A 25,233-nucleotide genomic window follows, 5' to 3' on the forward strand; every position below is an offset into this window, starting at 1 on the left:
ACGTGTTCCCCCCCTGACCACGTAACTGCTCGGCAAAATTTTAAAGCCGAGACCCCCTCGGGCATCCGCCCAAGATGAGCCCACCTTCCTTGTGGAATGGGCACTTACAGATTTTGGCTGTGGCAGGCCTGCCACAGAATGTGCAAGCTGAATTGTACTACAAATCCAACAAGCAATAGTCTGCTTAGAAGCAGGAGCACCCAGCTTTTTGGGTGCATACAATATAAACAGCAAGTCAGACTTTCTGACTCCAGCCGTCCTGGAAATATATATATATATATATATATATATATATATATCTATATATTTTTAGGGCCCCGACAACGTCTAGCAACTTGGAGTCCTCCAAGTCCCTAGTAGCCGCAGGCACCACAATATGTTGTTTCAGGTGAAACGCTGACACCACCTTAGGAAGAAACTGGGGACGAGTCCGCAGTTCTGCCCTGTCCAACTGGAAAAACAAATATGGGCTTTTTTAAGACAAAGCCCCCAATTCTGACAATCGTCTGGCCGAGGCCAGGGCCACAACATGGTCACTTTCCATGTGAGATATTTCAAATCCACAGATTTGAGCGGTTCAAACCAATATGATTTTAGGAATCCCAACACTACGTTGAGATCCCACGGTGCCACTGGAGGCACACAAGGGGCTGTATATGCAATACTCCCTTGACAAACGTCTGGACTTCAGGAATTGAAGCCAATTTTTTCTGGAAGAAAATCTACAGGGCCGAAACTTGAACCTTAATGGACCCCAATTTGAGGCTCATAGACACTCCTGTTTTCAGGAAGTGCAGAAATCGACCTAGTTGAAATTTTTTCGTGGGGCCTTCCTGGCCTCACCCACGCAACATATTTTCACCACATGTGGTGATAACGTTGTACGGTCACCTCCTTCCTGGCTTTGACCAGGGTAGGTATGACTTCTTCCGGAATGCCCTTTCCCTTAGGATCCGGCGTTCAACCGCCATGCCGTCAAACGCAGTCGCGGTAAGTCTTGGAACAGACAAGGTCCCTGCTGGAGCAGGTCCTTTCTTAGAGGCAGATGCCACGGTTCCTCTTGGAACAGACATGGTTCTTGCTGAAAGCAAATCCCATCTTAGCTCCCGAGGCAATTAGTCCTCTGTGAGCATCTCTTGAAGTTCCGGGTACCAAGTCCCTCTTGGCCAATCCGGAGCCACGAGTATAGCTCTTACTCCTCTACGTCTTATAATTCTCAATACCTTGGTTATGAGAAACAGAGGAGGGAACACATACACCGACTGTTACACCCACGGTGTTACCAGGACGTCCACAGCTATCGCCTGAAGGTCTCGTGACCTGGCGCAATACCTGTCCCGTTTTTTGTTCGGGCGGGACGCCATCATGTCCACCTTTGGTCTTTCCCAACGGTTCACAATCATGCGGAAAACTTCCCGATGAAGTTCCCACTCTCCCGGGTGGAGGTCGTGCCTGCTGAGGAAGTCTGCTTCCCAGTCGTCCACTCCCGGAATGAACACTGCTGACAGTGCTAACACATGATTTTCCGCCTAGCGAAAAATCCTTGCAGTTTTGACCACTGCCCTCCTGCTTCTTGTGCCGCCCTTTCTGTTTACGTGGGCGACTGCCGTGATGTTATCCCACTGGATCAATACCGGCTGACCTTGAAGCAGAGGCCTTGCTAAACTTAGAGCATTATAAATTTGCTCTTAGCTCCAGTATATTTATGTGGAGAGAATTCTCCAGACTTGATCACACTCCCTGGAAATTTTTTTCCCTGTGTGACTGCTCCCCAGCCTCTCAGGCTGGCCTCCGTGGTTACCAGCATCCAATCCTGAATGCCGAATCTGCGGCTCTCTAGAAGATGAGCACTCTGTAATCACCACAGGAGAGACACCCTTGTCCTTGGATATAGGGTTATCCGCTGATGCATCTGAAGATGCGATCCGGACCATTTGTCCAGCAGATCCCACTGAAGAGTTCTTGCGTGAAATCTGCCGAATGGAAGCGCTTCGTAATAAGCCACCATTTTTACCAGGACTCTTGTGCAATGATGCACTGACACTTTTCCTGGTTTTAGGAGGATCCCGATTAGCTCGGATAACTCCCTGGCTTTCTCCTCTGGGAGAAACACCTTTTCCTGGACTGTGTCCAGAATCATCCCTAGGACCAGCAGACGTGTCGTCGGAACAACTGCGGTTATGGAATATTTAGAATCCACCCGTGCTGTCGTAGAACTACTTGAGATAGTGCTACTCCGACCTCCAACTGTTCTCTGGACCTTGTTCTTATCAGGAGGTCGTCCATTCTCTTTGACGACGAATCCTCATTTCGGTCATTACCTTGGTAAGGACCCGGGGTGCCTTGGACAATCCAACGGCATCGTCTGAAACTGATAGTGACAGTTCTGTACCACGAACCTGAGGTACCCTTGGTGAGAAAAGCAAATTTTTGGGACATGGAGGTAAGCATCCCTGATGTCCCGGGACACTATATAGTCCCCTTGTTTGCTATCACTGCTCTGAGTGACTCCATCTGAATTTGAACCTTTGTAAGTGTTCAAAAAAATTTTTCGATTTAAAATCGGTCTCACCTAGCCTTCTGGCTTCAGTACCACCATATAGTGTGGAACAATACCCCTTTCCTTGTTGTAGGAGGGGTATTTTTATTATCACCTGCTGGGAATACAGCTTGTGAATTATTTTCAATACTGCCTCCCTGTCGGAGGGAGACATTGGTACAGCAGACTACAGGAACCTGCGAGGGGGGAAACGCCTCGACATTCCAATCTGTACCCCTTGGATACTACTTGTAGGATCCAGGGGTCCTGTACGGTCCCAGCGTCATGCTGAGAACTTAGTAGAAGCGGCGGAGGGCTTCTGTTCCTGGGAATGGGCTGCCTGCTGCAGTCTTCTTCCCTTTTCTCTATCCCTGGGCAGATATGACTCTTATAGGGACGAAAAAACTGAGGCTGAAAAGACGGTGTCTTTTTCTGCAGAGATGTGACTTAGGGTAAATAACGGTGGATTTTCCAGCAGTTACCGTGGCCACCAGGTCCCATGGACCGACCCCAAATAACTCCTCCCCTTTATACGGCAATACATCTTTGTGCCGTTTGGAATCTGCATCACCTGACCACTGTCGTGTCCATAAACATCTTCTTGCAGATATGGACATCGCATTTACTCTTGATGCCAGAGTGCAAATATCCCTCTGCGCATCTCGCATATATAGAAATGCATCCTTTAAATGCCCTATAGTCAATAAAATACTGTCCCTGTCAAGGGTATCAATATTTTTAGTCAGGGAATCCGACCAAGCCACCTCAGGTCTGCACATCCAGGCTGAGGCGATCGCTGGTCACAGTATAACACCAGCATGTGTGTGTATACTTTTTAGGATATTTTTCAGCCTCCTATTAGCTGGCTCCTTAAGTACGGTCCTATCTGTAGATGGTACCGCCGCTTGTTCTGATAAGCGTGTGAGCGCCTTATCCACCCTGAGGGGTGTTTTCCAACGCGCCTTAACTTCTGGCGGGAAAAGGTATACCGCCAATAATTTTCTATCGGGGGAAACCCACGCATCATCACACACTTCATATAATTTATCTGATTCAGGAAAAACTACAGGTAGTTTTTTCACCTCACACATAATACCCTTTTTTGTGGTACTTGGAGTATCAGAAATATGTAACACCTCCTTCATTGCCCTTAACGTGTGGCCCTAAAGGAAAATACGTTTGTTTCTTCACCGTCGACACTGAAATCAGTGTCCGTGTCTGGGTCTGTGTCGACCGACTGAGGTAAATGGGCATTTTACAGCCCCTGACGGTGTTTGAGACGCCTGGACAGATACTAATTTGTTCGCCGGCCCTCTCATGTCGTCAACCGGCTTACAGCGTGTTGACATTATCACGTAATTCCATAAATAAGCCATCCATTCCGGTGTCGACTCCCTAGAGAGTGACATCACCATTACAGGCAATTTGCTCCGTCTCCTCACCAACATTTACCTCATACATGTCGACACACACGTACCGACATACAGCACACACATAGGGAATGCTCTGATAGAGGACAGGACCCACTAGCCCTTTGGGGAGACAGAGGGAGAGTTTGCCAGCACACACCAAAACGCTATAATTATCCAGGGACAACCTTTATATAAGTGTTCCTCCCTTATAGCATTTTAATATATGTACATATCGCCAAATCAGTGCCCCCCCTCTCTGTTTTAACCCTGTTTCTGTAGTGCAGTGCAGGGGAGAGCCTGGGAGCATTCCCACCAGCATTTCTGTGAGGGAAAATGGCGCTGTGTGCTGAGGAGAATAGGCCCCGCCCCCTTTTCGGCGGGCTTCTTCTCCGGAGTTTTTGATATCTGGCAGGGGTTAAATACATCCATATAGCCTCAAGGGCTATATGTGATGTATTTTTCGCCATACAGGTATTATACATTGCTGCCCAGGGCGCCCCCCCCCAGCGCCCTGCACCCTCCGTGACTGCTGTGAGAAGTGTGCTGACAACAATGGCGCACAGCTGCAGTGCTGTGCGCTACCTGATGAAGACTGAAAGTCTTCTGCCGCCTGGTTCCGGACCTCTTCATCTTCAGCATCTGCAAGGGGGGTCGGCGGCGCGGCTCCGGGACGAACCCCAGGGCGAGCCCTGTGTTCCGACTCCCTCTGGAGCTAATGGTGTCCAGTAGCCTAAGAATCCAATCCATCCTGCACGCAGGTGAGTTGAAAATCTCTCCCCTAAGTCCCTCGATGCAGTGAGCCTGTTGCCAGCAGGACTCACTGAAAATAAAGAACCTAAAAACTTTTTCTAAGTAACTCTTTAAGAGAGCCACCTAGATTGCACCCTACTCGGACGGGCACAAAAACCTAACTGAGGCTTGGGGGGGGGGGTCATGGGGGGAGGAGCCAGTGCACACCATGTGATCCTAAAAGCTTGCTTTTGTGCCCTGTCTCCTGCGGAGCCGCTGTTCCCCATGGTCCTGACGGAGTCCCCAGCATCCACTAGGACGTTAGAGAAATAAAATAATAAAAGCTTTAGGCTGCTTTATTCACAGCAGCCCTGTGTACCATGCGGCTTCCTGCCGCACCAAGCAAAAAACTGATCTGACTGAGTCAGTGGGCGGGACTATATAGTGGAGGCCCTAATGCATCCTGGGAGGCCAGAAAGCTCGTGACCGTGTTGGTGCCATTTTCGCTGTTGCTCGACAATATCCCAATGTTATCCTGTGGATAATCCTGTGGACCCAGCCAGAGAAAACTCTGTCTCTATACACCTATGAGACGAGGTATTATCTCTGTATTCTATGGTTTATAATGTTCTGCGGAATACAAAGGTATTCTTTCCCATGAACGTAAGTGGGAGATGGACTTAGGACCCCCTCCGCAGGAGGATGCGCGGAAGCTCATTAGGCAGAATATAGCACAATCGTCCATTTCCTCTTTAATTAAGGAGAATCTATATAAACTTTATACTAGCTGGTATCTGGTTCCTTTAAGGTTAAAGATCTCTCACACATCCTCCCCTCTGTGTTGGAGATTATGTGGCCAAATCAGTGACTTTATACATATTTGGTAGAAATGCCCCAAAATTAGTATATTTGGAGTCAAGTTGAGTCACTTGTAGGAAATATTTTTAATATCCCAATTTCACTCAGCCCTTGGTCCGCGTTATTGAGTTTTCCTATTGATGGTCTTAATGAATATGTTAATAAGCTTATTCACCATGTTCTTAATGCAGTTAGATGTACAGTGGCTAAATGCTGGAAAAACCTTGAACCTCCATCATTAAGCAAAGCATGGTAATGAACTATGGAGAAGATTACTGCTTCACTGCATGATAGATCGGGCAGGTTTGCTACAACCTGGGAACCTTGGTTCATGTATAATAATTGTTCTGCACTTAAAATCTGAAGTACTATAGTGCATAGTATGGCGATGGTTTTTTTTTCCTTTATATATATATATATATATATATATATATATATATATAATCAATTGAATGTCATAAGGTTAATCAATATATTATACTATACTATCTGATTTTTAGCCCATGGAAGTCAGGTAATTTGTGCATCTGTTTTTGTATTTTGAGGTCTTTTTTTTTATCTTTACCCAATAAAATAAACTGTTAACAAACCTAAAGAGCAGTAATGATTGGTCTTACAGTAAACGTCTGAGATGGCTGGGCTGTTTCAGGCCCTTTTCTATTTTCATTCTTTTAACACAATATTTTTTCGTTTTTCCTTCAACAGATTCCTCTACCAAAGTGCCAAGTGATAAGTTTTAATATCTTTTGTAATATACTGTAGCCAGCAGTGCTTCAGCCACAAGAAGGTCTTGCTAATGCCACTGGCACTTTGATAATTTTTGATTTCTACATTTACAGACGATAAATACCAGTCTGGAACACTATTATACCAGCCTGTGCCTCAGCCATTGTACCTGCAATAGTTGCTGGAATGTTGCGATCCCAATCAATGTTCAATAATAATGCGCTATTACTGCAGACATAGCCATACCTGGACAAGAGGGGCACTTAATTTGTCACCATGGTGATCAGCAGTTGACGGCCCTGTTCTGTATCATATGCAATTTATATCCACTTACTAAAAATATTAGTATAGGACTTCTGAAAGTGGACATTAATATTAATGAAATTGTCAGCATCTGTACACAAATACGCTATTAAAGATGTGACATATGCTTAAATATGTGGTTTCTATAATTTACAAACAGTTTGTCACAGGTTGAAATATTAAATCAATCTGTTGCTGAGAGGGTACATGTTCAGGAATACCACTGTCTGAATCCCGACAGCAGTCAGAACACAGACGCCGGAATCTCGACCTGGTCACCATCCCGACACCGGGATACAGACAGCTGGGATACCAAATGTAAGTATAGTCGAGAGGGTTAGGATTTGGCTGCAGGATGGGGGTTAGGTTTAGCACCACGCGGGGGTGGTTAGGGTCAGGCTGTGGGTGAGTGGAGGAGTTAGGATTAGGCACCACCGGGAGGTGGGTTGAGGGTTGGTATCGTTAGGTTTAGGCTCTAAGGGGGAAGTGTTAGGGTTAGGCTGCAGAAAGTGGGGGGTAGGATTAGGCACTAAGGGTTAGGCTGTTGTAACGGAGAGTTAGGGTTGTGGGGGAGGTAGAATACTTACCTCACCAGTCGGGTTGGTGAACATTGGGATGCCAGCATCTGTATTGTGACTGCAGGCATGTCTGCCGGGATCACATACCGATCCCCCTTAGAGCCAGGGGGTGTTTTATCAGAGTGTTTGTCTCGTGATAATGTATTCTCACACAGCTATTAAAGAGGATACAGTTGTGCTAGATAACAGTGAACTCACTGAAAATCCTTAGCTGTCAGGGGTTGCATTTACCAACAAATCAAAATTTTCAAAATTGTTGTAGGAAGAATCGGTGTCATATGAGATGTGTATGGACACAAAAGTTATTTGAAGTAAAAAAAAAAAAAAATACAAATTATGAATGTTTATAGAAAAATCTACTTATGTCGAGAACTGAAGATTGTTAAAAACCATAAAGGTCGCGTTCAATTACTTGTTATACCATGGGAACCAGATGAAAGTCAAATGGTTGTACTAATGGGCCCCACACACTCGACGACCCGCTGCCGAGCTGCCTGATAATGACCCGGCAGCGTGGATGGGGGGGTGATGACGGGGGAAATTAAGTTTCTTCACTCCCCCCATCACCCGGCTCCATAGCCCTGCATGCTAATATGAATGAGTTTGTCCATATTGGCCTGCAGGTATGAACGAGCTGCACCAATGATGAGCGGGGCTGCGCATCGTTCATTGGTGGTGCCTACACACTGAACGATATGAATGATTTCTCGTTCATTAATGAACGAGAACATTCATATCGTTCAGTAAAATCTTTAAGTCTGTAGGGCCTATTAGTGTGAACCGATATGGTCTGATGCAGTGAACAGAAATCTGGTAATTGTGAAAATGCGCATATATTTTGTTATATGCAGAAATGTACACAAACGACAACACCTATCCGTACACTTTGTTACTTATCATCAGTGCACACTTGCACAAACATTAGACATGTCTGAGAACAGGCGTATTTATGCTTACATACTGTACAACTCCCCACAGCCCGCAGTTGCATTAATACACCTTCATTGAACTTTTGCCTATGTGAGAACGCCTCTTAAAAATCAGTTATAACTCGTCAGTAGGCAGCGGCATATGACTCCATTATGGAGCGTGCATAATGCATAAACACTCATGATACATTCCACACTCAGGTGTACACTCAGCTTATATCTCTAGTCACATCCATCAGCCATAACATTAAAACCACTGACAGAAGTGAATAACATTGATTATCTCATTACAATGGCACCTGTCATCTTAAAACTGAAATTGCCAAGGCAACTGATGTGTCTTGGCTTGGCATGAAGTAGGTAGCATGTCACTAGCTATCCTGCAGAATATCCTGCGTTTAATATCCATCTTAGGTTATGGCCCATTACCCTGTGTGGATGTTTTCCTCGTCTCAGGTTTAAGCCTCCTTTAGCATCTGTGCATTGCCAATGCTCTCCAGGTGCCCTCTGGCTGCTGTGGACATCTGCTGGGGTTATACTACTGCTTACCTACCTGCTCTCCAGCTGGGATCACAGTGCTACGGTCTCCTTGGAGTGAGACGCAGTGCTAAGCGCCATCATGGATCCCACTTTCTGTCTCGAATCCTGAGCGAGTGGAACGCTAGTATGAAAAGTTTCTGGAATACTGGTTGTGTCGCGCATTTAAGAAGGGTGCTTTCTCCATTCAAATCGTGGTGCAATGGGCTTCACCACCTATTATCTCAGGCACTTCCACCAGATGCCCCCTTGAATATCTTATTGCTGGATGTCTCCACGCTAAAGACAGGGATGCGTTGCTGCTACCTGCCCAGCTTCAAGGCCCTCTGAAAATGTATGATCATTCTATTTCTATCTATCTTGATTTTACTATTGCAGTGCAGAAGAATCAAATCTCAGTTCCTACAAGTTAAGAGGAAGCGTGACTTAAAGCTCTAATATGTCATGCTTTTTCCTGCTAGGTGAAGTAATGTTTGGGATTATTGCATTTACTAGTTGTTCTATGCCTCGTGCTTTTTTTTTTTTTTTTTTTAATATATATATATTCCTCAGTAACAGCTTATTGTTATATAATTTTATCATCATCATTTCATTCACTGGGATATTTTTCTAGGTTCTCCCCTGTGTGTGTTTACTCCTGTTTATTATACTGTAGCTTTTGAATTGTAAGCCACGTTCCTGTATTGGCTGCTGATATTGTTTGGGTTGGGCAGTTGCCCTGTGACTAGATCTGCAGCGGCTGCACTCTTATGTCCTATTAGTGGTTTATTGTTGGGTGTGACTTTGTCTAGGGCAGCGGTTCCCAAACTCGATCCTCAAGGCACCCTAACAGCATAGAATGAAATGCTTTGATGGTTACCAGATGTAAGCGCTTTAGCAACCTTCAGTGTGTTATGCAGCAGCAGCTTGACAATTAGCAGGAATCAGCTACTTCTCTAACCAGTCACTCTTCAGATTAAATTCAGTATTGCGCACCCTGATCAATCCGGGTTTATGCCCGGGAAATGTAACTCAGAAACTCTATCACTCTTTTTTATAAGCTGAAGAGGTCTACAGATGTGTCCTTATACATCTAGCCTTAATACACCATACAGCAGGAGATACCTGGTGTGTGAGTCGACAGATCCTGTGCAACTTCATCAGCATCGGGTGACTTTTCTACAGGAAAAATGTATCTTAAGTCTCCACGTGATGTGACTAGGACGCACTAGGAGATTGTACAAATTCATTTGATATGCAACATTTGTATATTTCTATATATACTTATATGAAGCACAACAGAACATGACATTCAAACAAGCCATAGCTGCTACATGGTAGAACTTTGTAAGCAGATTCAGAGACTCATTCACTCACTTATCAAATAAATGAGCACATATTCCTGGTGCGTTCGCGTTGCAGACGCATTTCTGGCAAAAAAGATGTCAGACGCTAGCAGAGTCTCACAGGATCTGGCGCACCAACAGAGGCTGTCTGCATGACTGTAGCAATGATGTATTATGACACATTTGTAGGATGGCTGAGCCAGTGAATGTGGTGGTGTTCATAGATGCTACAAAGGCATTCAATCCTGTGGAAAGAGGCTACTTGTGGGAGGTCTAGGAGAGGATTGGCATGGGTACCTTATTTATTTACTGGGTTTGACTGCTGTACTCTTCACCAGATGCTTGGGTATCTGTTAATGGTCACACTACTCCTCCCTTCCAGCAAGGACAGGGTACCTGTTAGATTTGCCCTCTTTACCCAACATTACTCATGTTGGCCATTAAGCCCTTGACATGTTTGATCTGTTCTTTTCCTGGCATCCATGGTCTGTGGGATGATGCTTCTGTGAAAACTACTGTCCACTGGGTTATTTAGATCCTGAAGCTATTGCTACAGGATACGCAACGTCCCGACTATCAGTACTTTGGGCATGCGCATGGCTCATTTCTGTAAGTGCATGTATGGGTCCTGTGTGGTTCTACACAGCCCGGCATCAGACTGTCAGTGATGCAGTTTCTCCAAACGGATGCATGTCGCTGCCTTTGCGTGGAGGTTAGAGGCCAGGATTTCCATCAGAAGATGGAGATTTCCTGGCTTCTGTGTAGGACTTGCGGCGGCCAACCGATGGTGGCTGGGAATATGTGATACTGTGTCCTTGGATACAGTTCAGATTAGTAATGCAGCAAGAGGCGCGACACCTCCTTTTGCATTACCATATTAGTGTTATCACCGCTGTTTCTATGTAAGCAGCAACAATAGCTCCTTCAACCACATCTGTAGTAGCCCAACTACGAGGATGACAAGCTGCTCTTCATGGCTGATGCGGACAACTCGGTGGACGGTTTCTCCATGTCAATAATGAGTTTGCTGTTTTCTTAGGGCTCCTTATAAATTGGTCTAAATTATATGTCCTCCCCATTAACAGACCTGATTTATAGGACCCTAGTCCAGAGGTTCTCAAACTCGGTCCTCAGGACCCCACACAGTGCATGTTTTGCAGGTAACCCAGCAGGTGCACAGGTGTATTAATTACTCACTGACAAATTTTAAAAGGCCGACAGGTGCAGCTAATTATTTCACTTGCGATTCTGTGAGGAGACCTGCAAAACATGCACTGTGTGGGGTCCTGAGGACCGAGTTTGAGAACCACTGCCCTAGTCCTTCCAATGGACTCTTTACAAAGTCTGCTGGGCTAGGAGTAATGGAAAAGCAAAATAACAAAAGTAAAGTTTAAAATGAACAGTACAGTATGAACATTAAACAAAAGAAAAATTCATGTTTGTAGAATAGGTCTCCACCTAGCACAATAAGCATAACCATTTCAACTGATAAATAAAAAAAAAAAAAAGGAAACTGACCTAAGTGGCAAACACAATTTAATACTGCATGGATTCTGAAGGATGGCACATCAGTGCTGATGAGTATATAACTTGTATAATGCAGCTATAGTACAGGCACACTTTACTTGTAGGTAGGACCTCCGATCCACTCCCTCATTGTAGAGGAAAAACACAGCAGTTCAATCAGAGCTGTCTGGTCACATTTAGTCAGCTAAGGAAAGAGTAAACAACCCCTAAGGTGATTGTAATACATTCCAGCTATACGCAAGTGTCGCAAATGGAGAGGGTCTAACCAACATACTATTATTGGTAAAGAAACTATTAGTATTGGTAAAGAAAGTTATTTAGTCAAATTGATTTTTAAAATTTGGAAAAATGTGTTTTTTCCAGAAAATGTCAATTACAGCATACAGTATCAATGAATGCATTTTACTCTTAATTACAATGAAAATACCAAGAGCAATAAAGAAACCTTTGACAGAGGGCATTTTACAGGGTTACAGATGTTAGTAAGGGCTTCAGGGGATTGGAAAACTACAAGACATAAAGCATTTATATATTAAGGACAGTCATTTTTACCCAGTAGGCACGGAATGCCACTTTAATACTTTTCTCCATTGTTTAATTAACTGCTGCGGAATGTGGAACTCCAGATGACCTATTTCATGTGCTAACATAAGACAATGGCAACGAGCTGTACAGTTGTGTTGGCTTGTCAAGAGAATTCTCTCTGTTTTCCAGTGTAGGCTCAAAATGTGTTAATGTTGTCTATGGCAAAATGATGCCAGGATTTACATTTGTCAGGGCAAGGAAAACGAAAGGAATAAAAACTGCAAACATGTCTTAGTTATGAAACTTACGTTCTTCCTCTTTAGGGTCAAGCTGTGTTACACTGACAGACAACCGATCCACACGTTCTTGTAAGGAGTTCACTCTGAAGGAGAAACTGTGCGCTTCATTAAAGAGCTCCCCAAATATATCTTCTGCATATTTACCTTAAATATAGAGAAACACAGATTATTACATTACAGTAGCATTGCAATAGGTTAGCTCTCCACTATCAGTAATGTAATAATATACTGGCAATATATAGGACTTCTGCTTTATTGGAATTAATGTCTGCAGGGCTTGTTTGTCATGTACAATATACAGAATTAAGTAAACATATTTCCTAACGGCAGTCACTTTACCTGTGACACAGTGGTTTGGTTCCTGATCTCACAGAGTTAATTTTGAATTATAATAAATTTGAACTGGACAGTCAAAAGACCTACATGTAGGAAGACACTTTGGATATATTTTGCAAATATATTCCCTTTTCTAGAAAGAAGTTATAAACACTCACCTCCTAGATCCGAATTTCCATATTTGGGTATTTAGGCTTATGTTATTTACGGTCAATTCCCAGCCCCATCTGGCATATCTCACACTTACAGCCTTCAGGTTTGAACAGATGACAGCAAATTTACTACTTGGTTCAAACGGTAAGCGGTTACAATACCACGAGTCGGCATTCCGGCTGTCAGTATGCCTTTAGCGTGGCGAGCACTGTGAGCCTGCAAGGGGCTTGGTAGCGCTAGCCCCCTCTGCCAGCATCCCGGTTTACATACCGATACCGTTCAAACTGCTGACAGTAGATGATATGATAGTGTGGCATACATGCAAAGCCACCAGTGCCCACAATCCATTTAAAAATCAACAAACAAAATAATAATAATAATAATAATACCAATTAAGAGTCATTTTGCTGTACAATTTATTAAGGTGACTTTCAAAACTGGCAGGTGGAAGACAAACATGGCTGTTGCTGCCATTTGGCACATTTAAATTAAACGGTTTTAAAAATGTAATCCCAGAGGATTTTCGCTGTGAAATTATATTTACCTAGTAAAACGTGAATAGACAGAACAGTGTTGTGAGGAGATTGAATCCATCATCCGTTGTGCCCACAACAGATGATCCTGGTACTATATACAGCAGTAACATGAAAACAATGTTAACTGATGTATGTGTGTCTCCTAAAAAAGGAAATTTATGGTAAGAATTTACCCTTGTTAAATCTCTTTCTGCGAGGTACACTGGATTCCACAGGGAATAACATCAGGGTGTAGAGTAGGATCTTGATCCGAGGCACCAACAGGCTAAAAGCTTTGACTGTTCCCAGGATGCATAGCGCCGCCTCCTCTATATCCCCGCCTCCAGGAACTGGAGCTCAGTTTTGTAAGTTCTTACCATAAATCTCCTTTTCTGCTGCGGGGTACACTGGGATTCAACAGGGAATACATCGGGAGAACTACTAAAGCAGTTCCTCATGGGAGGGGACGCACCGTAGCGGGCACAAGAAACCGGCGTCCAAAGGAAGCATCAAAGGCATAAAAACCTAATGAACGTGTTCACTGAGGACCACACAGCCATCTTGCACAATTGTTCAGCGGATTTGCCTCGGCGGGCTGCCCAAGAAGGTACAACAGACCGCGTAGAATAGGCTTTGACAGCAGCAGGAGCTGGAAGACCAGCCTGTACATACGCTTGTGCTATCACCATTCTAATCTATCTGGCAAAGGTTTGCTTATTCGTAGGCCAGCCACGTTTGTGAAAACCAAAAAGTACAAACAGGGTATCTGACCTCCTGATAGAGGCAGTCCTCTCCACGTAGATACGGAGAGCCTGTACCACATCCAAAGACCGTTCTTTGGAAGACAAACTAGAAGAGATAAAAGCCGGAACCACAATTTCTTGGTTAAGATGGCAAGAAGATACCACTTTAGGTAGATAACCGTGCGAGTTCGATGAACTGCCCGGTCACGGTGAAAAATCAAAAAGGGCGGACGACAGGACAAAGTGCCTAAGTCCGACACCCTCCTAGCAGAGGCAATAGCCAACAGAAACACGACCTTAAGCATAAGGCATTGAAGGTCCAAAGACTCAAGAGGTTCAAATGAGGACTCTTGTAGGGCATTTAAGACAACAGACAGATCCCATGGAGCCACAGGAGGGACATAGGGCGGCTGAATCCGTAAAATACCCTGAGTGAAAGTATGAACGTCAGGAATAGACGCAATCTTTCTCGGAAACCACACAGACAAAGCAGATATATGAACCTTGAGGGAAGCCAGATGAAGGCCTAAATCTAGGCCTTGTTGCAGAAAACACAAAAGCCTGGAAGTTCTGAATGAATAGGCATCAAAATTCTTAGCAGCACACAATGCGAAGTAAGAGTTCCAGACCCTGTAATAAATGCACGCAGAAGCCGGTTTGCAGGCCTTCAACATAGTTTGAATAACCGCCTCAGAGAATCCCTTGGCCCTCAGGAGCGAAGCTTCAAGAGCCATGCCATCAAAGCCAGCCTGGCCAGGTCTGGATAGACACAAAAGCCCTGAACGAGGAGGTCTGGGCATTGAGGAAGCAAAAGGGGATGCTCAATTGATAGACCCGGCAGGTCTAAGAACCAATGCCGTCTGGGGCACGCTGGAGAGACTAGAAGTGGTAATCCTCTTTCTTGCTTGAACTTCCGTAGTAACCTGGGCAGGAGTGACACTGGAGGGAACACGTATGGCAGCCGAAAGTTCCATGGAATTGCCAGTGCGTCCACGAACACTGCATGTGGATCCCTTGACCTTGATCCAAAGACCGAAACCCTGTGATTGTGTCGAGACGCCTTCAGGTCTACATCTGGTAGGCCCCACTTGTCCACTAGGAGTTGAAAGACTTCCTGATGAAGGCGCCACTCTCCGGTGTGAACGTCCTGACGACTGAGGAAATTCGCTTCCCAGTTGAGGACTCCAGGAATGAATACTGACGATATTGCTGGCAGATGGTGTTCAGCCCAATTGAGGATTTTTGATTACTTCCAGCATTTCCATGCGGCTTCGAGTGTCGCCTTGATGACTTATGTACGCCACCGTGGTGGCGTTGTCTGATTGTACTTGAACAGGCCTGTTATGTACTAGAGGCTTGGCCAGTGTAAATGCATTGAATACCGCCTGCAATTCCAGAATGTTTATCGGGAGGAGAGTTTCCTCCCTGGTCCAGCGACACCGGAGAGAGTGTTGCTCCAACACCGCACCCCAACCCTGTAGACTGGCATCTGTTGTCAGGAGGACCCAGCTGGAGACCCAGAAGGGACGGCCCCTGCTGTACTGTAGCCACCAGCTCAGTGACAGACAAACCTCCGGAGTCAAGGAGATCATTTGAGACCTCATCCGATGACACAGGCCGTCCCACTTGGAAAGGATTAACCTCTGCAGAGGGTGGGAATGAAATGGAGGGTACTCTACCATGTCGAAAGCAGACACCATGAGGCCTAGTACTTGCATTGCCAAGTGTATCGACACTTTTGGACGAGAGAGGAAATATCTGATCCTGTCCTGAAGTTTCAGGACTTTCTCTGGAGAAGAAAACAATCGTTGGCTGTGTGTGTCTAGCAGTGCCCCCAGGTGCACCATGCTAAAAGCAGGGACCAGCGAGGGCTTTTACCAAATGGCAGGGCCTGGAATTGATAATGTAGGTTGCCAATAGCAAACCGCAGATATTGCTGATGCGACATGGCAATAGGTATGTGCAGGTAAGCATCCTGTATGCCCAGGAATACCATATAGTTTTCGGGATCCATGGCCAGCACAATAGAGCGCAGAGTTTCCATATGGAACTTGGATACTCTCACAAATTTGTTCAATGATTTGAGGTTGAGTATAGGCTGGAAGAACCCATTTGGTTTCGGAACTAGAAAAAGGGTCGAATAGTATCCCCTGCCTCTCTGAGACAAAGGTACCGGCAAAACCACTCCTGTGTCCAGGAGGGATTGTACAACCAAGTGTAGAGATTGCGCTTTTAACGGATCTGAAGGGATAACCGTTGAGCAAAACTGGCGAGGGAGGCATCTCTTGAAAGAGATTGCGTACCCGTGAGAGACAACTTCCCGCACACAGGCATCCGAAGTGGTCTTTAACCAGGCCTGGGTGAACTGCAGAAGTCGGCTTCCCACCCTGGGGTCCCCCAGGGGGAGGCCCGCCCAGTCATGCAGCAGGCTTTTCTTGTTTGGAAGCAGGCTGATGGGCGGATTGTTTAAGTTTGGGCTTAGTGGAAGCACGAGCCTGTCTCGAGTACGCCTGACCTTTTGCTTTCCCTGAAGGTCGAAAGGAACGAAAAGTGGTACTCTTAGCTTTCGGAGCAGAAGGTTTAGTACTTGGGAGATATGCAGTCTTGGCAGTCGCTAAGTCAGTTACAATCTTGTTCAGATCCTCCCCAAATAGGATGGTTCCCTTAAAAGGGAGCACCTCCAAGGTCTTTTTGGAGTCCAGGTCCACCTTCCAGGACCTCAACCACAGAATTCGGCGAGCCAGGATAGACGTAGTAGACGCCTTGGCTGCCATTATATGTGCATCAGAGGCCGACTTCTGAATATAGTGGGAGGCTGTGGTAAAATAAGACAGATATTGTCTGGCAAAGTCAGAAAAATCCTGAGGCAGCTTATCCGCAATTGCCTGAACCCATGCTTCAATTCCTTTTTGCAGCCAAGGATGCTGCCATAGTGGGTCTATGTACCGCACCGGTAAGAGAGTAAATAGTCTTCAGGCAACCCTCCACACGCTCATCAGTCGGTTCCTTCAGTGAGGTGACAGTAGTGACAGGCAGAGTAGATGACACCACAAGACGGGCAACATGAGAGTCCACCGGCGGTGGAGTTTACCACTTGTTACTCAACTCCACAGGGATAGGATAAAGAGCTAGCATCTTTTTAGACAGGGAAAATTTATTTCCTGGAGACAACGAGGATTCCGGACGTATGTCAATTAAATGGTCAGAATGTGGTAAGACTACTTTAGCAACCTTCTGATGTTTGAACTTCTCAGTTTTCTTAGACGCAGTAGTAGGCTCGATCTCATCATCTATTTGGAGAATCAGCTTAATAGCCTCCACTAGGTCAGGAACATCAACCTGGGTTGTAGATTCCTCATCAGAAGCAACTGTATCAGTGTCTGACGGATCAGTATATTCCCCATCCTCATCAGAAGAATTATCCGAAATATTAGTGGATTGTGAGTTAGAAATGGCCCCCTTAGATGACCCCTTGGCCCCAGAGGGACGTGGGGTACACTTTTGTCTAACCAAAGATTGATTTAATTGTTGTAATTGGGTAGACAGAGTGTCCGCCCAGGGCGGACTAACTACAGGGACAATATGTGGCTGTAATGGCACAGGAGGTCCCACAGGGGGCATAAGACATGTTACAAGTGTATTCAGCATACTTGCGAATGATGCCCAAGGTGGGTCCTGATTGGTCAAAGGTGCTGTGGGTTGACCGGGAGGTGTATGGCACCCAGTGCCTGAACAGCAGCTAAAACTTTCCACTTATGTAAATTTGTGGTGCCAGCACTGCAGGATACAGAAGGGTCCTCGGATTTCCCACCCTGCGTGGCAGCCATTATAGGGAATGTAGCCTTCCGTATAATTCTGCATACAGAATATTATGATCAACCTTTAGATATTTAAACTCATTGCATAAAAAAGAGGTAATATTCCTTTAAAAATTGACTTCATGGTCAGACTTTACTAAGGCCGCCTGAACATATAGATTAGTTCGGTACACTCGGTTAAAAGACCTATTTTTTAAAAGTGCAATAGTGTATCAATTGGTATATCCAGAGACAGAGTCAGTAAATGCTAAAAGCACTGGAACTCCCACATAGGGCCCACAATTGTATCCAGAGGATTTCTCAGGCTGCAACCATGTGTGTAGGAGTTTTCAGAATGCATTGGATACAATTGTGGGCCCTATGTGGGAGTTCCAGTGCTTTTAGCACTTATTAGTTTAAATATCTAAAGGTTGATCATAATATTCTGTATGCAGAATTATACAGTGTATAGGTGCTCCAATACAAAAATATATTTCTGTTACCCCTGATGAAGTCAAACTGACGAAACGCGTTGGGTTTATCAGTCATTAGTCAGTATTCCAGTTAGGAAAATTACTCCCTTCGCCAAGCGCACACCTTGCTAAGGTGAGGGAGTGTTTACATCTACCTACTGGATTCTGCTGTCAGAGTTATCAAAATCCATGTATAACCTGTTGTAAAAAAATTCTCATGTCAAAGACTTTTATGAATTCTTTTTGTATTAAATATTTTATTCTAATTGGCCTTGGGCCATTTGTTTGGGTGACTTTCTGGTGAGGGGTTATCCACTGCAGGAACCCAAGAAATCCAATTATCCATAGTATAAGATACACCTACTTGGAAGGACTTCCGCTATATCTATACATCAAACAGAGCGCGCTCAGGATTTGTGTTTTCTATCTTATGTTTGTCTGAGATCCGGCAACGGAGGTCTCGCCTGTAGTGCTGCTGGTTCTGCGAGCGCAAGACAAGGATATTTTTGTATTGTGTGTATATATATATATGTATATGTATATATATATATATATATATATATATATAGATAGATATATAGATAGATATACAGAGAGAGAGATATCCCCTTTACAGAGGAGACAGAGCCCTGCAGTCGCGGAGATCAGCCCAGCTACTAGTGAAGATGACGCCAAAATCTCTGTCAGGGAGAGTGAAATGCAGCTCGAGGGCGTGAACATCAGCAGTAGATGGCGCCCGGAGCTGGGGGAGGGGCTACAGGTCAATGCTTTATCCCCTATGCTGGGCCTCACCAATGGGTACTGTGGAGTCTATGTAAAATGGCTTTTAGTACATCTGACCTTTGCTCCCTGCACTGGTGGATATAGCGGGGTCCCTGTGCAGTACAGTGTCCACGCCAGCAGCGCAGTGTCTCCTGTGACCGAAATTTACCGGTGGGTCCCACCTGGTGGACCCTCGATCACGCGATCCTGGAGAGCATCAGCAGTGGTGTGCCTGATGACCGGTGCGCCTCCGCTGCAAGTACCTAGGAACCCGGCCGCGGGAGTATGCAGCGCTACTGGGGAGGTGATGGAGCCGCAGCACAGAATGTCAGAATGAGAAACATTGCTGTGGCCCTTGAAGTCTTCTTAAAAAGCTCTTTTCAGGGCTGCCTAGTGCAGCCCCACCTGTTACTGACCTGCACTGCAGGCACCAATTTGCAAACTGAGCTCCAGTGCCTGGAGGCGAGATTATAGAGAAGGCGGTGCAGTGCATCCTGGGAACAGTCAAAGCTTTAGCCTGTTGGTGCCTCGGATCATGATCCAACTCTACTCCCCGATGTATTCCCTGTGGAATCCCAGTGTACCCAGCTGCAGAAATATAGATTGTAAGCTCCACTGGGGCAGGGAATAATATGAATGGCCAAATTTTCTCTGTAAAGCACAGCAGAATATGTGAGCGCTATATAAATAACTGGAAATAATAAATAAATGTAAACATTGTATGTTGACAGTATAGGTTTAGGGATAAGGTTTTGCTGCCATTGTGGTTAGGCTGCCACTAGGGTTAGGTCTCTAACACTAGAAAAACATTATGTTAACAAGCACAACGTCAACATTATGACCGAGTCGATACAGTATCCATGTTGACAAGAATGGGGGATAGCCCTCGTGTCCAGTGGCACAAATCATGACTATAATATCAGTATTAATAGGATTTGAATTACCTACCGGTAAATCCTTTTCTCGTAGTCCGTAGAGGATACTGGGAATCAATTTAGTACCATGGGATATAGAAGGGTCCACTAGGAGCCAGGGGCACTTTAAGAAATTGATAGTGCGCTGGCTCCTCCCTCTATGCCCCTCCTACCAGACTCAGTCTAGGAAACTGTGCCCGAGGAGACGGACATACTTTGAGAGAAGGATAGATAAGGAAAGTGGTGAGATTACAAACCAGCACACACAGAACAAGAGGAAAGCCATGCTAACCAAACTTGGAACAGCAACAGCTGAACAAACCAGAATACTTAACCAAGTAACAGTGCAGGAATAACGAAGCACCGGGCGGGCGCCCAGTATCCTCTACGGACTACGAGAAAAGGATTTATCGGTAGGTAATTAAAATCCTATTTTTTCTTACGTCCTAGGGAATACTGGGAATCCATTTAGTACCATGGGGAAGTACCAAAGCTCCCAAACCGGGTGGGAGAGTGCTGAGGTTCCTGCAGAACTGATTGACCAAACTGAAAGTCCTCAGAGGCCAAAGTATCGAACTTGTAAAACTTAGCAAATGTGGTCGAATCTGACCAAGTAGCTGCTCGGCAGAGCTGTAAAGCTGAGACGCTCTGGGCAGCCACCTAAGAAGAACCCACCGACCTAGTGGAGTGGGCTTGTACAGATTTTGGAACCAGCAAGCCTGCCGTGTAATAAGCATGCTGGATAGTGAGCCTGATCCAGCATGCAATTGACTGCTTTGAAGCAGGACACCCTATTTTATTGGGATCATAGAGAAAGAACAGCGAGTGCGATTTCCTGTGACGAGCTGTTCTCTGTATATACACCTTCAAAGCCCTCACAACATCTAAAGACTTTGAAGTAGCAGAGGTGTCCGTATCAACCGGAATCACAATAGGTTGGTTAATGTGAAATGCGGACACCATCTAAGGAAGAAATTACTGACAAGTCCAGAGTTCAGCTCTGTCCTAATGGAAAATTAAGTAGGGACTCTTGTAAGACAAGGCCCCCAGCTCTGACAGCCAAGGCCAACAGTGCGACGGTCTTCCACGTAAGGACCTTTATGTCTACCTCCTGTAACGGTTCAAACCAGTCCGATTGGAGGAACTGCAGCACCAAATTGAGATCCCAAGGTGCCGTGGAAGGCACAAAGGGAGGTTGGATGTGCAGAACACCTTTCAAGAACGTCTGGACCTTAGGGAGAGAAGCCAATTATTTCTGAAATTAAATAGACAAGGCAGAAATATGGACTTTAAAGGAGCCAAGACGTAGGCCCACATCGACTCCCAACTGCAGAAAAAGCAGGAAACATCCCAGATGAAATTCCACAGCAGAATATTGTCTGCTCTCACACCAAAAGATATACTTCTTCCACACACGGTGGTAATGTGTAGACATTACCCCCTTCCTGGCTTGGATCACAGTCGGGATGACCTTGACAGAAATCCCTTGCCTGGCTAGAATCAGCCGTTAAACTTCCATGCTGTTAAACGTAGCCGCGCTAAGTCTTGAAAGATGAACGGGCCCTATTGCAGAAGATCCTCGCGAAGAGCTAGAGGCCACGGATCTTCGATCAGCATCTCGAGAAGATCCGCGTACCAGGGCTTTCGAGGCCAATCTGGAGCAATGAAGATTGCTTGAACCTTTTTCTTTTTAGAATTCTTGGGATCAGAGGAAGTAGAGGAAACACGCACACCAGCTGGTAGACCCACTGAGTTGTCAGGACGTCTACCACCGCTGCTTGTGGGTCTCTCGACTTGGAACAATACTGCTTGAGCTTCTTGTTCCCACCGACGTGTCAAGTACCGGAACACCTCCGGGTGAAGGCCTCATTCCAACGGGTGTAGGTCGTGTCTGCTGAGGAAGTCAGCTTCTCAGTTTTCATTCTGAAAGTAGACGACAACTGACAACGCCACAGCGTTTTTCCACCCAGAGGAGAATTCTTGACACCTCTGACATTGCGACTCTGCTTTTCATTCCGCCCTGTTGGTTTATGTACGTTACCGCTTTCACATTGTCCGACTGGACCTGCATGCCCTGATTCTGAAGTAGAGATGAGGCCTGCAGAAGAGCGTTGTACATAGCCCTAAGTTCCAGGATGTTTATTGGAAGGACGACTTCCAGACTTGACAATCTTCCCTGAAACTGCACCCCATGGGTGACTGCTCCCCAACCTCTGAGGCTTGCGTCTGTGGTTAGCAGAATCCAATTTGGAATCCCGAACCTCCGACCCTCGACAAGGTGAGAAGTCTGTAGCCACCACAGAAAGGAAATCCTGGCTTTTGGCGACAGACGGATCCTCTGGTGCATTTGAAGATGCGATCCAGACCATTTGTCCAAAAGATCTAGCTGGAAGGGCCTCGCATGAAACCTTCCGTACTGAACACCTCGTAAAAGGCCACCATTTTCTCCAGAAGGCGAATGCACAGATGCACCGAGATCCGGGTTGGATTCAGAACAGCCCGAACCATCGACTGGATTACCAATGCCTTTTCCAAGCTAAGGAACACTCTCTGAAACTCTGTGTCCAGTATGATCCCCAGGAAAGGAAGCCTCTGTGTCAGTTCTAGGTGAGATTTAGGTAGGTTCAGAATCCACCCGTGATCCAGGAGTAGTCTGGTTGAGAGGCCAATGCTGTCCAACAACTTTCCCTGGATGGTGCCTTTATCAGAAGATCGTCCAGGTACGGAATTATGTTCACTCCCTGTTTGCGGAGTAGAAACATCATCTCTGCCATCACTTTGGTGAACACCCTCAGTGCCGTGGTGAGACCAAATGGCAGGGCCTATAACTGGTAGTGACAGTCCTGCAGTGGAAACCGTAGACAAGCCTGATGAGGCAGCCAGATCGGAATGTGAAGGTATGCATCCTTGATATCCAGAGACACTAGGAATTCCCCCTCCTCCAGACCTGAGATCACCACTCTCAGAGACTCCATATTGAATTGGAACACTCGTAAGTAAGGGTCAACGACTTGTGGTTCAGAATCGGCCTCACCAAACCGTCCGGTTTCGGTACTACAAATAAGTTGGAATAGTACCCCTTGTTTTGCAGATGAGGTGGAACTGGAACAATGACCTGGGTCTCTAATAGTTTGAATGGCGTCCTGTAAAGTTATACTTGCCTCTTGTGAAACTGGTAAGCCTGATTTGAAGAATCTGTGAGGTGGGAACTCCTGGAACGCCAGTCTGTAGCCCTGGGAAGTAAGATCTATGACCCAGGGATCCTGGCACGATCTTGTCCAGATGTGACTGAAGAATTTTAGCCGAGCTACAACCTGTCAGTCTTCCAGGCATTGCGGTCCACCGTCATGCTGAAGGTTTTGAGGAAGCAGAGCTTGAGCCCTGTTCCTGTGAACCAGCAGTTGCTGGTTTGCGTGGTTTACCTCTAGAACCTTTGGTGGCGGTAGAAGAACCTCTGGGTTTGCCCCTTAACTTGGCAATCCGAAAGGACTGTAAATTGGGACCTGAGTAGGCCTTCCTAGCTGGGGGAGCTGCAGAAGGAAGGTATGTGGACTTGCCCACAGTAGCTTTGGAGATCAATTTGTCTAGTTCATCTACAAATAAGGCCTCGCCTGTTAAAGGTAGGCCTTCCATGCCTTTCCAGGAGTCCGCATCCGCAGTCCAGTGGCGTAGTCATAGACCCCTCCGTGCAGACACTGCCTTAGCTGTAGTGCGTGCATTAAGCAAGCTTATTTCTTTTATGGCTTCCGCCATAAAGTTCGCAGAGTCCTGTATATGCTGCAGGAACAAGATAATCTCCACCTGAGGCAAGGTGTCTAACCCTTCAATCAGGTTACCCGACCAATTAGCAATGGCTTTTGTAATCCACCCACATGCTATAGTGGGTCTCTGGGCCACCCCAGCAGCTGTACAGTATTATAAGGATTTGAGTGTAGTCTCAATTTTACAATCAGCAGCGTCTTTTAGAGGGCTGCACCCAGGACGGACAATACAATTGTTCGTGAGAGCCTGGATACTGATGCATCCACTATCGGTGGATTTTCCCATTTTTTTCCCTATCCTCAGGAGGAAAAGGAAAGGATGATACAAACCGTTTAGGGATTTGAAATTTCCTATCAGGATTAACCCACCGTTCTTCAAACAATGTATTTAGTTGCTTTTACACAGGAAAAGTGGCTAAGGATTTCTTTTTTATATTAAAATAAGATTCCTCACTCTCCTCTGTCACCTTACCAAGGATAATCAGAACTTCTCTGATAGCCTCTATAAGACCCTCCCCCACCTCTGAGTCCACCTCAACCTTGTCGAAGTCGGAAAATGTTACAGTACACACATCACGTACAAACTCCACACAGATGGCCTCCGTGCGCGTACTTGTTCTGCCGTGCGTGCACATATTTGCAAGTTGCGTATGACCGCTCACGCGGTCCTGTGTATTAGCGCGTGGTATGAGTAATTACGGTAGCATTTGTACTCACATGGAAAAGCCACAAAGACATATCACATATTTAATCCACATAGTGCACAATGAACACACAGCCCACATGCACCACACCAGCAATTTATACTTGTTTAAATGGTACAATAACAAAGGGATTCACCTTTACAGGATATGAGGGGACAGCATTAGGTTATGAGGTGGTGTTTGGTATCCAGCTGTAGGGTATTTTAAGGGCAACATTCCGGTAGCAGTTTGCAGAATATAGCACGCTCCTGCGCATAATTATGCGCAGGAACAGAATATTACTATTATATTGTGTTTACTGTACTTTGATATTCGGCGGGAACCCAGCGGAGACCAACTGCAAGCACACCTGGAACAGACATCACCCACCTATTCAAACCAACCTATGACCCCTCCTGTACTGTAAATGACCAGCCCTTTGACCTATAGATGAAGAGGTTACAGCTTCCATTGTATTGTGTTTTTACCAACTGTATAAAAGCCAAAGCTGCCTAGCCGGTGACTCTCTCTCTCTGAAGGTCATCTTGCTTGATTGATCTGAGCACCGGACCGAGTGGCGCTGGCGAAACCAAACGTATGTACCATTGTATTGTAGCCTCTTTTCTCTTAATGTAATTTTATATTTGTTGTAACCACATTTTATCAATTATATGTTGGCGGGTCGGATCCCAACTTCTTAATTACAATTGGTGTCTCGTCTCTTTCCCTGCTAAGGTTATAAGTGTATTTCAGCCACACGTGAAGCTGCATTGTGCTCTCAGTGGTGTCGGTGTGTGTGTATGCACTGC

General features: G+C 45.6%; 1 protein-coding gene across 3 annotated transcripts in view; it reads right to left on the reverse strand.

Moving 5' to 3' along the window:
- The window catches only part of WASF1 (WASP family member 1), a 297,726-nt gene that overhangs the window by 135,820 nt on the left and 136,673 nt on the right, over nt 1-25,233 (reverse strand). For all 3 annotated transcript variants that reach the window (XM_063917125.1, XM_063917124.1, XM_063917126.1), the window contains exon 3: nt 12,297-12,431. In XM_063917125.1, the coding sequence (XP_063773195.1) occupies nt 12,297-12,431 (135 nt within the window). The remainder of the gene's footprint in view (nt 1-12,296; nt 12,432-25,233) is intronic.

The sequence above is a fragment of the Pseudophryne corroboree genome, chromosome 4, assembly GCF_028390025.1.
Source record: "Pseudophryne corroboree isolate aPseCor3 chromosome 4, aPseCor3.hap2, whole genome shotgun sequence".
Classification (NCBI taxonomy): Eukaryota; Metazoa; Chordata; class Amphibia; order Anura; family Myobatrachidae; genus Pseudophryne; species Pseudophryne corroboree.